General features: G+C 32.7%; 1 protein-coding gene across 1 annotated transcript; it reads left to right on the plus strand.

The window, feature by feature from the left end:
- The first annotated feature begins 1,814 nt into the window (after positions 1–1,814).
- On the plus strand, positions 1,815–2,265 carry LOC112621318 (40S ribosomal protein S17-like). The gene has a single exon (XM_025380705.1). It carries the CDS (start codon positions 1,815–1,817, stop codon positions 2,217–2,219), a length of 405 nt encoding a protein of 134 aa, XP_025236490.1. The 3' UTR covers positions 2,220–2,265.
- Positions 2,266–15,587: the final 13,322 nt, after the last annotated feature.

The following is a 15,587-nucleotide window of genomic DNA, read 5'->3' on the forward strand; positions in this document are numbered from 1 at the left end:
AAGTAACTGTCTTTAGTTCAAAGAAAATTCTTAAAAAGTTGTGAAATATGTCTTTATATCAGTTTAATAGAATGTCTTATTTATACTCAGAAGAGAAAACGTATTTTTTTCATTTTCTACCACAGAATTTGATATTTCATAAACTATAATTATAGACTAATTTCCAGAAAATGAAAAGTAATTGCAATAATAGCAGTTAGATATTTATGTTACTTTTTAAAGCTTTGTTGTTCAACAGTTTATAAGGGGGCATTATGTAATTTTATTTTAAATCAAGTAATAAATTTGGTTCACTTTATAATAATTTTACAATTGTCTAATATGAAACTAAAATAGTAAGTTCTGACTTCTTATTCTTTTCAGAATTTTATAATAAAGATTTATAGACCTTCTTTTTGAGATATGTACACTATTCATTCACTAATTATTGATTATATTTTCTATAAGAAACAAAAAGTTATGCAAAATTTCCATCAAATAACAGTGAAAAGAACACATGCACTTTCGGAAAGCAAATTCAATTCACATTTTCTTATGGTAAGTGAGGAAATTGATGGATGCTGTGACAATGTAGAAAGGTGATAGCTTTAAAATGGTCTGATTCTTTTTGCTTTCATTTCAGTAGTATTTAACATATATTTTACAATTACCATGTGATTATCATGTGACATGCTGTAGAGGGGGAAATCCGTGTTTAGTGCATGAAAAAACTACATATGTATAACATTACTCTTAAAAGTGTCATGTGTAGTCTAAGTTATCTAAGTCATCAAAACTTTATAGAAGAAATGAAAATTTTAAAAAGGAAAGAAAGTAATGATAGGTTTGCTGTAAGGATAAGCTTTGTGATTTTAGTGATTTATCATAATGGAAAGGTAGTGAGCAAAGCAGAGGAAAATGAAAGCTTTAGCAGAAAGTACTTAGCATAAAACTTCAAAGAGGCTTTCCATAATGTCTGTGATCCCGGTTATAAAGAGAAAAGAAAAGAAAGTATCTATCCACTTAAATCTAAAACAAATGGTCATTTATATGGCACAAGTGTCTTTTGTCCAGGCAGGAGGATCAAACCTTAGAAAAGAAAGAAGATAACTATTCCTTCTTTAGGATGCAAAACAAACTAGATTGCATGGTTACATTTTATAGTGTTAGCTACAGAATTTTAAGCTTCATTATTCTAGATTTTCTACATGTTCAGTTTTGTGAACTGAGCAGGCCATATCTATACACATCCTTATTTACATTCATATATTTGTTTATATTCCCAACCATAGGGCATCACTAATTATTAAAACATTGGAAGGTAAGAAAAGATAGTTTTGTTTTTCTTCAATATCTTGATGGGTTTTAGTCACAAAAATTAACTTGTAATGAAATGATTTATAAGAAGTTGAATATTATTTTAAACGTGAAATCCTAATTTTATGCTTATTTTTTCAAAGCATGTTATCTCTAGTAACTCTTTTGATCATCTCAACAATGCAATGATGGTGCTTCGTTACATTACAAATAAAAGCACAAAGACAAAATTATTAAATGACTAATAGGAATCCAAATGTGTCAAACCTCTTCTATCATATTTTCCGACACTAATTCTAAATCATTTTCTAGAAATTATCTATGCTGGTTTATACAGTCTTTGAATCATTAAGCCCAAAAAGCCTGTCATTACGATGGAAGCCTAGTTCTAGACACAACCTCTTGCCTTCAAATAATACATTTTGGAAAGCACCAGATAACTTCTCTCATTACTATCAGGGAGAATTCAGATGACCATTAAGACTTTCATTGCACTCTTTTACCAAGGATCCGCCAACATGGGCCGCGTTCGCACCGAAACCGTGAAGAAGGCGGCCTGGGTCATCATAGAAAAGTACTACACGCGCCTGGACGACAACTTCCACACGAACAAGCATGTGTGCGAGGAGATCTCCATTATCCCCAGCAAGAAGCTCCGCAGCAAGATAGCAGGCCATGTCACGCATCTGATGAAGCGGATTCAGAGAGGCCCAGTAGGAGGTATCTCCATCAAGCTGCAGGAGGAGAGAGAAAGGAGAGACAATTATGTTCCTGAGGTCTCAGCCCTGGATCAGGGGATAATTGAAGTTGATCCTGACACTAAGGAAATGCTGAAGCTTTTGGACTTCGGCAGTCTGTCCAACCTGCAGGTCACTCAGCCTACAGTTGGGATGAATTTCAAAACGCCTCGGGGACCTGTTTGAATTTTTTCTGCAATGCTCTATTATTTTCAATAAATCTGGGACAACAACAGCAACAACAAAAAAAGATTTTCATTGCTAATTTGGGGGCTATGTATTAGCAGGTCACTTCTATATTCTATATATCTCCATGTACCATTTCAGATCAACCTTTTAGTATTTGGGTTCTCCCTCATCCTAGTATCAATCGATCACACAATTATAAAATTACATAGACTGTGTATATTGGTTACTAAAAGATGAAAGGCGAAATAGACCAAAAGTCATGATCCCTAAAATTTACTTTGAAACTCTTGGTATAAGCAATGTGACATATTGTGCATATATATGACTTGTATTAAACCAACACCCAAGTACCTATTTAAAAAGCATATGTGAATGGTGATCAGCTGGCATGTTAATCACAAATGCACAGTCCTGATGCAATCTAGCTGCAGTATGCTATCAGAGAGGGTTATACTTGAGCAATGACTAACAGAGCCCTTCTGAAATTTTTGTCTTGGATCAATAACCAATATTTTGCTAATAGGTTACTGGATACCTAAAATGGCTTTTTGTTGGTGAAACTGGTAACATACCTTGCTGACTTGAGTAATGAAAAGCCTTTTTTTCTTGATAAAATTCGAGGTCATCAAGTCATGGATTGCTTAAATTAACTTTAGAACTTTACTACTCAAGTAAAGTTGAGGTCCAAGATCCAACAGCATCAGCTGTTGGGTCCGAGGTCCAATAGCATCAGCATCACCTGGGAGTTTGTAAGAAAGGTAAAATCCCAGGCTCCCCTTTGGCCTTACTGTATCAGAATCTCCATTTTAACAAAATCCCCAGGTAATTCACGTATGCTAGTTTAAAAGCATTCTAACTCTAGCAAGACCTGTGACTTACAGCCTTAAGAATAATGCTTGAGGCTTAACCTTAAGGGATCTATCCAATCATATCTTTGAATGCCTTTGGTCAAAAGGTGACCTAATGCTAGGGCTGGGCATGGTAGTGCATCTCTGTAATCTTAGGAACTCCAGAGCTGAGGTGGAAGGATTGCTTGAAGTCAGGAGTTCAAGGCAACAGTGTGCTATGATCTGGCCTGTGAATAGCCACTCCACTCCAGCTGGGCAACAGGTGAGACCCCATCTCTAAATTAAAAAAAAAAAAAAAGACATAATATTGTTCTGGAATTTTGCATTTGCTTTGAATAAACCTTTTATTCAAAGTGCTGATCTGAATACATATCAGGGCAAAGAGTTTTGATTCATTGAACTTGTTATAAGTTGATTGTTTATCTAAGATAGTATCAATTTAAGCCCATTGTCCCAGTGTAATTATACCCTAATTAACTCTCAAAGGTTTCTGGTTTTAGGTAATAAACTATATGATCAGCCTTTGAACAAGTCATATGCAGTTTTACTTTCATATGTTTGTTTGTTGATAATAGACCCCCACACTGACAGTTTTTACAGAGATGAGATGGGAAACTTTTCCCTTTGGGAACCTCTAGCATCTATGATGTCTCAAGGTTACCAGCTTATTCTGCCATCCTCATATGTCATCTAATCTTTAAAAAATTATTATATAATGATGAAATTGGTATTGATAATTGATGGAAGAAATCAAATATATTTTCAAACCCACAATCTGTGGCCCATCACCTCTAAGTCTTAGCTTCTCCACAAGATTTTTTTGTAATTTAATAAAGAAGAGGCTAGAAGATGCTCCAGTTCTAAAAATCGAAGTATTGTTGATGCGGAAGTGAATCAAAACTAAATTTTAAAGTGCCTTGATTCAAAAACTTAATCCAAAAAAATATCTTTATTTAAAAAAATCAAAGTAACTTGTTCTTTTTCCTGTCACATCTATGGTAGTGTTTATTCAGTCATCAAAATCAAACATATTTTAGCCAATATTAAATCTTAATCAACATTTTGAATCCCTATCACAATTTTTTTTGCAATTAATAGTTACATTGATGGAATTTTAATGCTTCCTAAATGCCAAAAATTCAACTATATTATCTATACCAAAATGTGTTAGTAGCAGTATGATTCAAGGTCATCCTTTAGTTCCAAGTTACTGTTTTCTGAAAGTAAATAAAAAGATTTAGAGCTCTCATTTGAATAGATAGTAGATCTGTGGTACGGTTTTGGCAATGATGTGTTTTCTTGGAACATCATTGTTACCATAATGGCTAAGGATCTTATGAACATAACATTTGTGGTAAGTAGATTACAATTGAAAATGAAAAGATGCATTTTCAAGATCATAAATAAAGCTAAATACCCTCTTATTCAAGGGAAGGAATATCTAAAACCTGACCAATTGTACAAGGATCCCAATTAACTAAGACATTTCTAACTAGTGTGCAGACCAACGTTTGATTACCCTACAATTATGGAAGCAGATTGCTGTGGATTTACTATCTCAGAAAATGCCCCTTTTATTTTCAATGGGTTTTAATTATTCTTATATTAAATGTGGCAGATCAACTAAAATATTAAGAAATAACCCAGAAATGTATTTATCAGATAAATTTGCCAAGAAAAAATGATAAATTGATTAAAATATTGTATCAATTGGTCTCAAATCTTTGTTAAAAAGATCATATTTTCTGAGAATGTTGATAATCAAGGAGGAAAGCCCACAATACACCCAGTTACAATGTTTCAACTGAATGAAATGCAAAAGAACATTGATTTCTCATTTTAACTCGTGGCATACTCATCACTGAATGATTCTGTGTTAGTTTCTACTGGAAATTTATAAAGCACTGCTTTCAGTTGTTTGACAGGGTACCAATATATGTTTATAATTGATGAAATATGGACATGAAATATCATAAAAGAAATCCATCTAGGAAATTCAGCATTCATATTAAAACCTAGAGAAAAAGGAATATGGACAATGAATAATTGAAAAATTTATAATCAACAAACCACATTTCTTTGCTTTCCGAGCAATTACTACAGAGTGCAAGAGTTCATGAGTCTACAAACTGAATTACAATTTAATTCTCACCACTCTCAATTAACTACCGTGTTGTGTATTAAAGCTTAAGTGCTAGTATTGCCTTCCAACTCCCAAATACTTAAGTGTAAATTATTTTACCTATCAATTTGGCAAAATGAAAATAATGGACATCAACAACTCATACTTGGTATCCACATCAAATAGATGCCATAGAAAAAGCAATCCATCAAGTGTTTGGACATGTCACTGAAGTCTCACCTCTATTTGATTATTCTTATTCTATTCTTAAATAGTGAGAGTCCAGTATCTAACTATGTTTCTATCCCAGCTCAAGTATTTACTGGTCATGTGACTTGGGTAAGTTACTCCCCCTCCCTTTGCATCAGATTGCTCATCTGTAATAAGGGCATAATTTTTAAGTGTGTTTTGAATATAAAACATACTAATTCATTTAAAGGGATTTAAAGCAATTCTTGGCAAAAACAACTACTGAATAAATATTATGTGTGGTTCTTTGTAATGTAATTTGTTCTACAAAGATTTTAAGACAAGAAATTTTACAAGTTCTGAACTGTGTCTCCTTACGCTTAAATTCTCAGTTAAGTTTGATTTCCCTTGAACTTCTAAGAATGTGCACATTCCTTTAAACTTCTAAAAAGATATGAATAACAACGTAGTCATCTCCAAAGATTATATCTTGCTCAATACCGCATTGCTGAGGTAGTCATAAAGTTTTTTATCTAAACTTGTATTTTCCAAAAAGAATTATATGTACCTACAAGGAAATTCCAAGAGAATGTATGAAGTCACAGAATAATTGCAACAAATCTATGTGAAAGTTTAATTATAGAAAAATATTTGGAATGTTTTTTTCTAAAAAACCCCAATTGATTACATGATTTAAACACACACGGCTATGAAGTAGAAAGCACAAGTCACTATATATATTTTTAAAGCATGATAGGTTCCTTCCATAGAACAATTTCAGACTCATTGCTCAAAACTATTGAGAAGAGTGGCTATTTTAACATTTATATCTCTGTGATTTGTGCTAGTAAACATAGACCATGGGTACTACCACTGACGTGGCTGTTGACTTGATTTCAGTCAACTCTACCACTAAAGGCTAGGAAATTTCAGCTGTCATTCTTGACAAACTGCTTCTTTTATTGAGAGGTTCTTTTCTAGGGTTATCCTTATCCTAGCTGAGACATACCAATTTTAACATAACTTAAGACTCAAACTCACAGGATTGTTTTGTAAAGCAGTCTAAAAGTCACATATATCAGTTTTATTTTTGTGATGAAATTACTACTAAAACCATGTACTTTGGAAAGCTCACAGTGGTTTGAACCAAGAGAAAAACATTGTTTTTGTCACCACACTAAAAGCAAAAGTACCTTAAAAAAAAAACTTCAAAACAAAAAGTCTTACATTAAGTTTATCTTAGAAACTAGTCATGAGTTGTCTGGCAGTGTGAAATTCTGAACTAACACAGATGAACTCTTTCCTACTTCAATACATTAAAATTTTGTATAAAAATAATCATATTAAAATTTTAAAAATACGTACTAGATTTTAAAAGAAAGGGAAATACCAGGTTCTACAGTTATGGAGATAGATAAATCAAACCTAGAGTGGTAAGAAGTAGGAGCACATGAGAATTTCAACATACTTGGACATTCACGGGTCTGATGGGAAATCCTATTTTTACATGGATATGGGAGATGAGAAACATGACCACACCATTCCAAGGAGAGCATCTTTAATGAAGCCTGAAAGCATATTTTGTCCTTGAAAAGAGAATACAATTGTTGACTCTGGTCTAGGGAAGGATCATAAAAAGCAAAATAAAGGAAAACAAAAATCAGAAAACCAAAAATTTTAAGAAGTATGAGTATGAAGTCTGAATTTATATTGTTTTATTTTAATTTTATTATTCTTGTATAGTTGTCCTTTCTTGTATTGGCGTTGGTTAAAATCCCTTTTATCTAAAATTGTTAAGTCTATATATTCCTAAAATACTGTTAACATAATTTTATATTTTACTTCACATCATGTTATTCCCCAACAGAAAAATGTATAAGAGTAAAGCCAGAAGAAAGGAGTGCTATGCAATGGTGAACAAAGCAATTGTAAAAACATTAGCAATGCTAAATAATTATTTGCTAAAAATGATAAAAATAATAGTAACTAATTTGATTGATTTAAATATAAAAGGTAACTAATATGCTTGACAAAAATAGGAAAATAAGATGGAGGAAATCAAAATTAAGGAGTTCTTGAATTCTTTTATTGTCCCAGGGAAGAATAAAAAGGGTAAGTTTAGACTTGCTAATTCCAATACAAATGCTTTACTCTCATACCAGTAGAGAGAAATAAAAGTAAGAAGGAATTATGAGGGATAGGCAAATAGCATCTACAAAGTAAAGTGGTTGAAATTATTCCAAATACATCAGTAATTATAACTACAAAGAAATAAATCCTACCCATTAAAATACACAGTTACAGCCTAGATTTATAAAAGAAAGAAAATCTATGTGTATACTGTAAAAAAAAAAAATCTCAACATTTAATAGCAAATACACATATGCAGTGTAGGACAAGAAAATAAAATAAAACTATAGAAAATTAAAAGAATTGAACTAAACTGCTGCTTATTGCACACAATGCCATTTTTTGAATAAACAATGTGTAGACATCTAAAGAAAAATTATGACAAACAATAAGAAAGTTCATCAAAGTTTCTGAACTAAATGTTAACATAAAAATAAGCTGCACTCTTATATAGGAGAAACAAGTAATTTGAAAAAGGTAATTTAAAAACATTTGAAATTCGTAAAAAGTTTGCTGTGAGATTTCTCTATGAGGAAAATAATAAATGAAAGGTTTTTTAAAACAAGTATTAAATAACTGGAGTATTATACCATGTCAGTTGTGGAGAAATTTTGTATATAAAAGACCTCAATTTTCCTCAAATTAATCTATAAATAGGATGAATTTCAATTGTAATAACAAAAGGATGTGGGAGGTGATGTGCAACCTAATAAGCTTATATTTAAATGTATATGGAACCATGACGGGAAAAAATAACCAGGAAAAAAAAAAAAGCGTGAAGAAAAAGTAAAAGGAGTTATTTGCTTTACCAAATATTAAACCTTGTTATAAAACTAATGTATAGTTGTCCCTCCGTATGTGTGGTTTCAGTGACCCATGGTCAACCATAGTCTACAAATATTAAATGGAAATTTCAAAAATAAGCGTTCATTCATTTTAAATTGCATGCCATTCTGAGTAGCATGATGACAACTTACACCGCCACACTCTGTCCCACTTGGGGCCACGAATAATTCCTTTCAGCAATGTTTCTATGCTGTATTTGTTACCTGCCTGTTAGTCATAAACATTGTTTGTCTCTGACAACCAATCATCAGTTTTTCAAGGCTGTATGATCCAAGATCACATAAAGCAGATGAATCTTCTGACATGTCATCAGAAGGTCAATCATAGCCCAATACTACATCACAAAGGGTAGGTGTAGTACAGTACAATGTTTTGAAACAGAGAGAGAGAGAAAGAGTTCACATTCACATGGTTTTTATTATAGTATCTTGTTATAATTTTTCTATTTTGTTATTATTTACTGTTAATCTCTTACTGTACATAATTCATAAATTGAACTTTATCATAAATATGTATATATGTACAGAAAAAAACATAGTGTATATAGTAGATATAGGCTTTGGTAGTTAGTGTACATGGCTTAAGGCATCCACTGGGAGTCTTGGAATATGTCCCCTGTAGATAAAGGGGCACTATCATCAACGAAAAGGCCTGGTAATAATTCGTGTTTTAAGAAAATTGATCAGAACAGAGAATTCAGAAAGGTACTTATTCAAACATAAGAATTTATTATATCACAGAGATATTGATAGCATTATAAATCAACAAAGAAAGGATTCTACATTCAGCAAAAAAAGATCAGAAAATTGGCTAGCCACCGGGAAAACAGTTAGATGCTTTCCACACATCTTCCACAAAATAAGTTGCAGTTGATTTAAATACAAATTGAAATATTAAAAATAGAGCATTAAACTTTTTTTTTAAAAAAAGATATATTTATGATAGCCATATAAGTATTATTATCACCATTTTCCAAATAAGGCCCAGAGAGAGAGATAAAGCTACATAAGGATTTAGGACTTATATGTAGCCAGGACTTGATTTGAACTCCCTATGTTTTAATAATCATTTTACTTTCTCTATTTGACTCAATATAATGAAACTCTTCAATATATCACTAACTTATTTTTAACACAAGCAAGAGACTGAGAGTAGATTGTCAAGGCTTAACATGCAAATGATTACTGAAAATTCAATAATAAAAATATTTCTGTAAAGGATCTTTGATATATGAGTAATCAGAGATATGCAGATTAAATCTACAGTAATACACCCTTGTATGGCCAGTGAATTGACAAAAACTTTTAAATATGACAATACCAAACATTTGTGAGGGTGTGAAGAAACATTCTTATAGGCTGCTGGTGGGAATAAAATTGAAGCAACTCTTCTGAAGAGTAGTTCACCATCTAGTAATATTGCAAGTCCAATTATTTATAGTATTAAAGAACTTAGGGAAATTTCCTACACAAGGAGATACATACAAGGCTTATTATGAGATTGTTAATAACATCAAAGACTTTTAAAAGGTAAAAGTCCACCAGCATAAGAAGAGTAATGTCAACAAGATGGTGGGACAGTAAGTCCCCATCCTTAGCCTCTGTATAGAAACACTGATAAAATAGCAATATGTGGGCCAAATATCTTTATGAGAGCTCCAGAATCCAATTAAGAAGTTGTCACAACTCAGACAAGCACAAAACTAAGAAAAAGCATTTTTAAATGGGTAAAAAGGGTAGTTTCAGTTTACCTGTGCCAACCTCTCCTCAAGCCAGCACAGCTCAGTGCTGAGAGAGATCCACTTGGCCTACAATTTCTCCTTCAGGAAAAAGAGTGAGTGAAGTATGCATTCAACATCCCCAGTCTTTGGGGGGCACTGCCCAAAGACCTATATTATCTTACCTTACTCAGAGTACTCTGGCAACTGGCACAGTTAGAACACTTGGGAGCAGCTAGGAAAAAAGGATAAGGTCAGAGGCTCTCAGCAGCCTGAACAACTCAGCATAATTGAGAGAGAGTATACAATTCTGAGATCTATCCTTTTGGAGACAGGAAGAAAGTGAAGTTAGCACCCAACATTCTGGCATTTGGCTGCGTTGACCTAGGTAAAACAGATGGGTAATTCTCAGCATACAGCACAGTTCTGCAGGATAGGGAGAAAGCACAAAACCCAGAACTTTTTTCTTTCGGAGGAAGGGCAAGGAATGGAATTCGCCACGAAAGCTTCAGCATTTCAGTGCACTACCTTAGAGAAAGGGGCAGAAGGTTTACGATGGTCCACACCGCTATATAAGGTTGGGAGAATGAGAAAAACCTTGAAACTTCCTCCCCAGGAATGAGGAAGAGAAGTAGAGTATGCATCTTATGTCCAATCCTTTTGCTGTTCTGCTCTAGGGAGGAAAAAAGGATGAACTACAGAGACCACTACAGCCCTGTGAGATAAGGAGAGGTTATACACCCTGAAAATCCTCCCCCAGGAGGGAGAGAAAGAAGTTGAGCACTCACTTCCATTGAAGACATTTGAGAGGCTCTTGGAATCTCTACTCAGGCTGGTTGGTGAAGGTCTTTCTCTGCCTATACCATTCCATAAAGACTGGAAGAGGTGGCTGCATTTTCAAATGCGCAGACATCAATGCAAAGCTACAAGAACATGAAGAATCTGGGAAACATGACAATACTAAAACAAAATGAATCGTCAGTAACCAACCCTTAATAAATGGAGATCTATGAAATGCCTGGCAAAATATTTGAAATTATAATCTGAAAGAAACTCAGTTAGTTACAAGAGAACAGATAGATAGACAACTAAACAGATAGTCCAGAAAACAATAAACGAATAAAAATAGAATTTCAACAAAGAGATAGAACCAAACAGATATTCTGGAGCTGAAGAACACAACAATTAAATTGGAAAATTTCATAGAAAACTTTGCAAGCAGACAAGATCTGGCAGAGAAAAAAAATTAATAAACTCTAAGACAGATCATTTGAAATTACCTCGTAGGAAAAGCAAATAATAATAATAATAATGAAAAAAGTGAAAAATACATACAGGACTTATGATAAATAATCAAGTATCCCAATATACACATCATGAGAATTACAGGAAAGGGGAGAATAAAGAGCAAGACTGCTTATTTAAAGAAATAACAGCTGGAAATTTTTCAAATCCAAGAAAGAAAATGAACATACAAATTGATGTCCAAGGGATCCAACACAGAATGAACCCTAAGAAGTATACAGAAAACCACATAATTTAAAAGCAGCAAGAGAAAAACAACTCATGACATGCCAGGGAGCTTCCATAAGACTATAAGCAGATTTCTCAGTAGAAACCTTCCAAGTCAGAAGGAGTACAATGATATCTTCAAAATGCTGAAATTAAAACAAAAAGAAAACTTTTAACCAAGAATATCATACCCAGCAAAACTTAGCTTTAAAAATGTGAGATAAAGATTTTTCCACACAAACAAAAGCTGAAGGAGTACATCAGCACTAAACCTACTTTATAAGAAATGCTTAAGACAGTTCCTCACTTTAAAATAAAAGATGTTAAACAGCAACATGAAAATATACAAACATATAAAACTAACAGGTAAATGTAAATGTATAAACAAATATAGACCACTATAATAATGTAAGAATAGTGTATAAATCACTTTTAATTTAAGTTAAACCTAGAAAAATACTAAAAGATATAGCTAGAAATTTTGTTAATGGATTCACAGCATAAAAAGATGTAAATTGTGATGCCAATAATATAATGTATGTGGGGATAGAAAGTAAATATGCAGAGTTTCTGTATGTAATAAAAAATAAGTTGCTATCAGCTTAAAACAGAATGTTATGTTTTATGTAAGCTGAATGTTAACCACAAAAAAAACATGAGAAGCTACCTAAAAGAAAAAGAGAAAGAAATAAAAGAATATCACTATGAAAAAATAAACAAAAGAAAAACAGCAAGAGAGGAAAAAAGGACCAAAATAACTATGAACCAGTCAAAAAAAATGGCAAAGGTGGGTTCTTGCCTGTCAATAATGACTTTCAATGTAAAATGTAAACAGGAGTAAACATTAACCTCCTCAATCAAAAGACATAGAGTTGCTGAATTAATAAACAAAATTCAGCTATATTCTGAAAGCATAGTGAAGATAAAAGCTATTCCATGAAAATGATAAATAAAAGAGCAGAAATGGCTGTATTTATTTTAGAAAAATAGACATTAAATAAAAAACTGTCATGAGGATCAAAGAGGGGCATCATATGATGATAAATTCATCAGGAAGATGTATCAATTATAAATAGATATGCACCCAACAACAGAACACCTAAGTATATAAAGCAAATATTAATGGAACTGAAGGGAATAATAGAAAGCAATATAATATTAGTAGGGGACTTCAAAACCCCACTTTCAACAAGAAATAAAATATCCAAACAGAAAATCATTAAGGAAACACATGACTTGAAACAAACTGTAGACTAAATATGCCTATCAGATACATACAAAACATTCCACCCAGCAACAGCAACATATATATTCTTTTCAATTGCACACAAAACTTTCTCCAGAAATGATCACATGAGAAATGATCACATATTTGGCCATAAAACAAATCTTAAAATGTTTACAAAGATTGAAATCATGGCCGGGCGCGGTGGCTCAAGCCTGTAATCCCAGCACTTTGGGAGGCCGAGATGGGCGGATCACGAGGTCAGGAGATCGAGACCATCCTGGCTAACACGGTGAAACCCTGTCTCTACTAAGAAATACAAAAAATAGCCGGGCGAGGTGGCAGCGCCTGTAGTCCCAGCTACTCGGGAGGCTGAGGCCGGAGAATGGCGTGAAGCCGGGAGGCGGAGCTTGCAGTGAGCTGAGATCCGGCCACTGCACTCCAGCCTGGGCGACAGCGCCAGACTCCGTCTCAAAAAAAAAAAAAAAAAAAAAAAAAAAAAAGATTGAAATCATATCAAATGTCTCTTCTAGTCACAACTGTATGAAACTAAAAATAATAAAAGGAAAATTCAAAAATTTACAAATATTTAGAAATTACACAACACACTCCTAAACCAGTGGACCAAAGATGAAACAAAGAGAAATCAAAGGGACAAATGCAAATAAAAACACAGTATACCAAAACTTATAAGATGCAGCAATAGCAGTACTAAGAGGGAAGTTTATAATTATAAATACTTACATTAAAAATGAAGAACATATGCAAATAAATGTTCTAACATTAACTTCAAGGAACTAAAAAAAGAACAGACTACGTCCAAAGTTAGTAGAAGAAAGGAAATGATGATTAGAGAAGGAATAAACAAAATGGATGCTAGGAAAACAATAGAAAAAAAGTCAACTAAACCAAAATTGTTTTTTCAAAAGATTAACAAAATTGACAAAGCTTTAGCTGGAATAACTAAGAAAAAGATACAAGATCCAAACTAATAAATCAATTAATAAACAAGATCCAAATAAAATTAGAATTGAATTTGTAAATAAATTAATAAACAAGATCCAAATAAAATCAGAATAGGAGACACTACAAGTGATACCACATAAATACAAAGTATCATAAGAGACTATCATAAACAATTACAGCAACATGATAAAAATGTTCAACAAACTATGTGTGGAAGGATGTACCTTAACATACTGAAGTCCATATATGACAAATTCACAGCTAACATCATACATTAGTCCTCCGTTATTTCTACAATTTCAGTAGAAAATTTCAGTAGAGTGTGGCCAACCACAGTCCAAAATATTAAACGGAAAATTCCAGAAATAAATAATGAATAAGTTTTCAATTGTATGCCATTATTAGTACAATGAAATCTCTTGCTGTCCTATTCCATCCCAGCCAGGATGTGAACCATCCCTTTGTCCAGCGCATCCTTATTGTACATATACTAATCACCCATTAGTCACTTAGTAGCTGCATCAGTTATCCAATTGACTGTTATGGTATTATAGTGCTGGTGTTCAGGTAACCCTTGTTTTACTTAATAATGGTCCCAAAGCATAACAGTACTGTGTCTAGTTTAGAAATTAAACTTTATCATAGTTATATATTTATAGAAAAATGCATAGTATATATGAGACTTAGTACTATCTATTGTTTCTTACATCTACTGGGGGTTTTGAAATATATTCCCCAGGATAAGAGAAAGATAAAGCACTTAATTATGAAAAATTGGAAGCTTTACCTCTAATATCAGGAGGAAGACTAGGATTCTCACTCTTGCTACTTCTATTCTGTATTATACTGGAAGCCTTAGCAAAACAATTAGACAAATAAAAGAAATAAAAGAATCTAAATCAGAAATAAAAAGCAAAAGTGTCCCTGAGGACATGATCCTATGTGTAGGAAACATTAAAGACTATCCCCCCCGACAGACATAGTATTAGATCTAATAAATAAATTCAGCAAACTTGTAGAATACATAATCAACATACAAAATTCAGTTTTCCTTATATAGACTGAAAAGCCATTTGAAAAGAAAATTATTAAAACAACTACATTTACAATTGATTCTGAAAATAATAGACTCCAGATTAAACTTAATCAAGGAGGTAAAAGATTTGTACACTGAAACAAATGAAATTTGTAACAAATGAAATTAAAATAGATTCAAAGAAATGGACAGACATCCCATGTTCGTGGATTGGAAGACTTAATATTATTAAATGGTTCACTTTATCCAAAGGAATCTATAGATTCAATCTCATCTCTCCAAAAATCTCAGTGGCATTTTTTTACAGAAATATAAAAAGTCCTAAACTTTGTGTATAACCACAAAATAAAAAACCCAGATAGCTAAAGAGATTTTGAGCAAAAACAAAGCTGAAGATATCAAATTCCTTAATTTCAATTATGTCACAATTATTCCGTAAAACCTGAAGTATGGTTCCAGCATAAAGGCAAACATATACACCAATAGAACAGAATACAGAGCCAAAAAACAAATCCACACATATACAGTCAATTTGTCTTTGACAAGGGTTTCACGAATACAGATGGGAAAAAGATAATCTCATCAATGAATTATGTTGGAAAAACTGGATATCCTAAAGAAAACTGACAGCAAAGTAAATAAAATTGAATCCCTAATTTACCTTATATATAGAAAAACTCAAAATAGATTAAAGACTTAAATGTAAGACCTGAAACTGTAAAACTCCTAGAAAAAAATACAGTGAAAATGTGGACATTGATTTTTGCAGTGATT

The sequence above is a fragment of the Theropithecus gelada genome, chromosome 3 (assembly GCF_003255815.1).
Source record: "Theropithecus gelada isolate Dixy chromosome 3, Tgel_1.0, whole genome shotgun sequence".
NCBI classification, from domain to species: domain Eukaryota; kingdom Metazoa; phylum Chordata; class Mammalia; order Primates; family Cercopithecidae; genus Theropithecus; species Theropithecus gelada.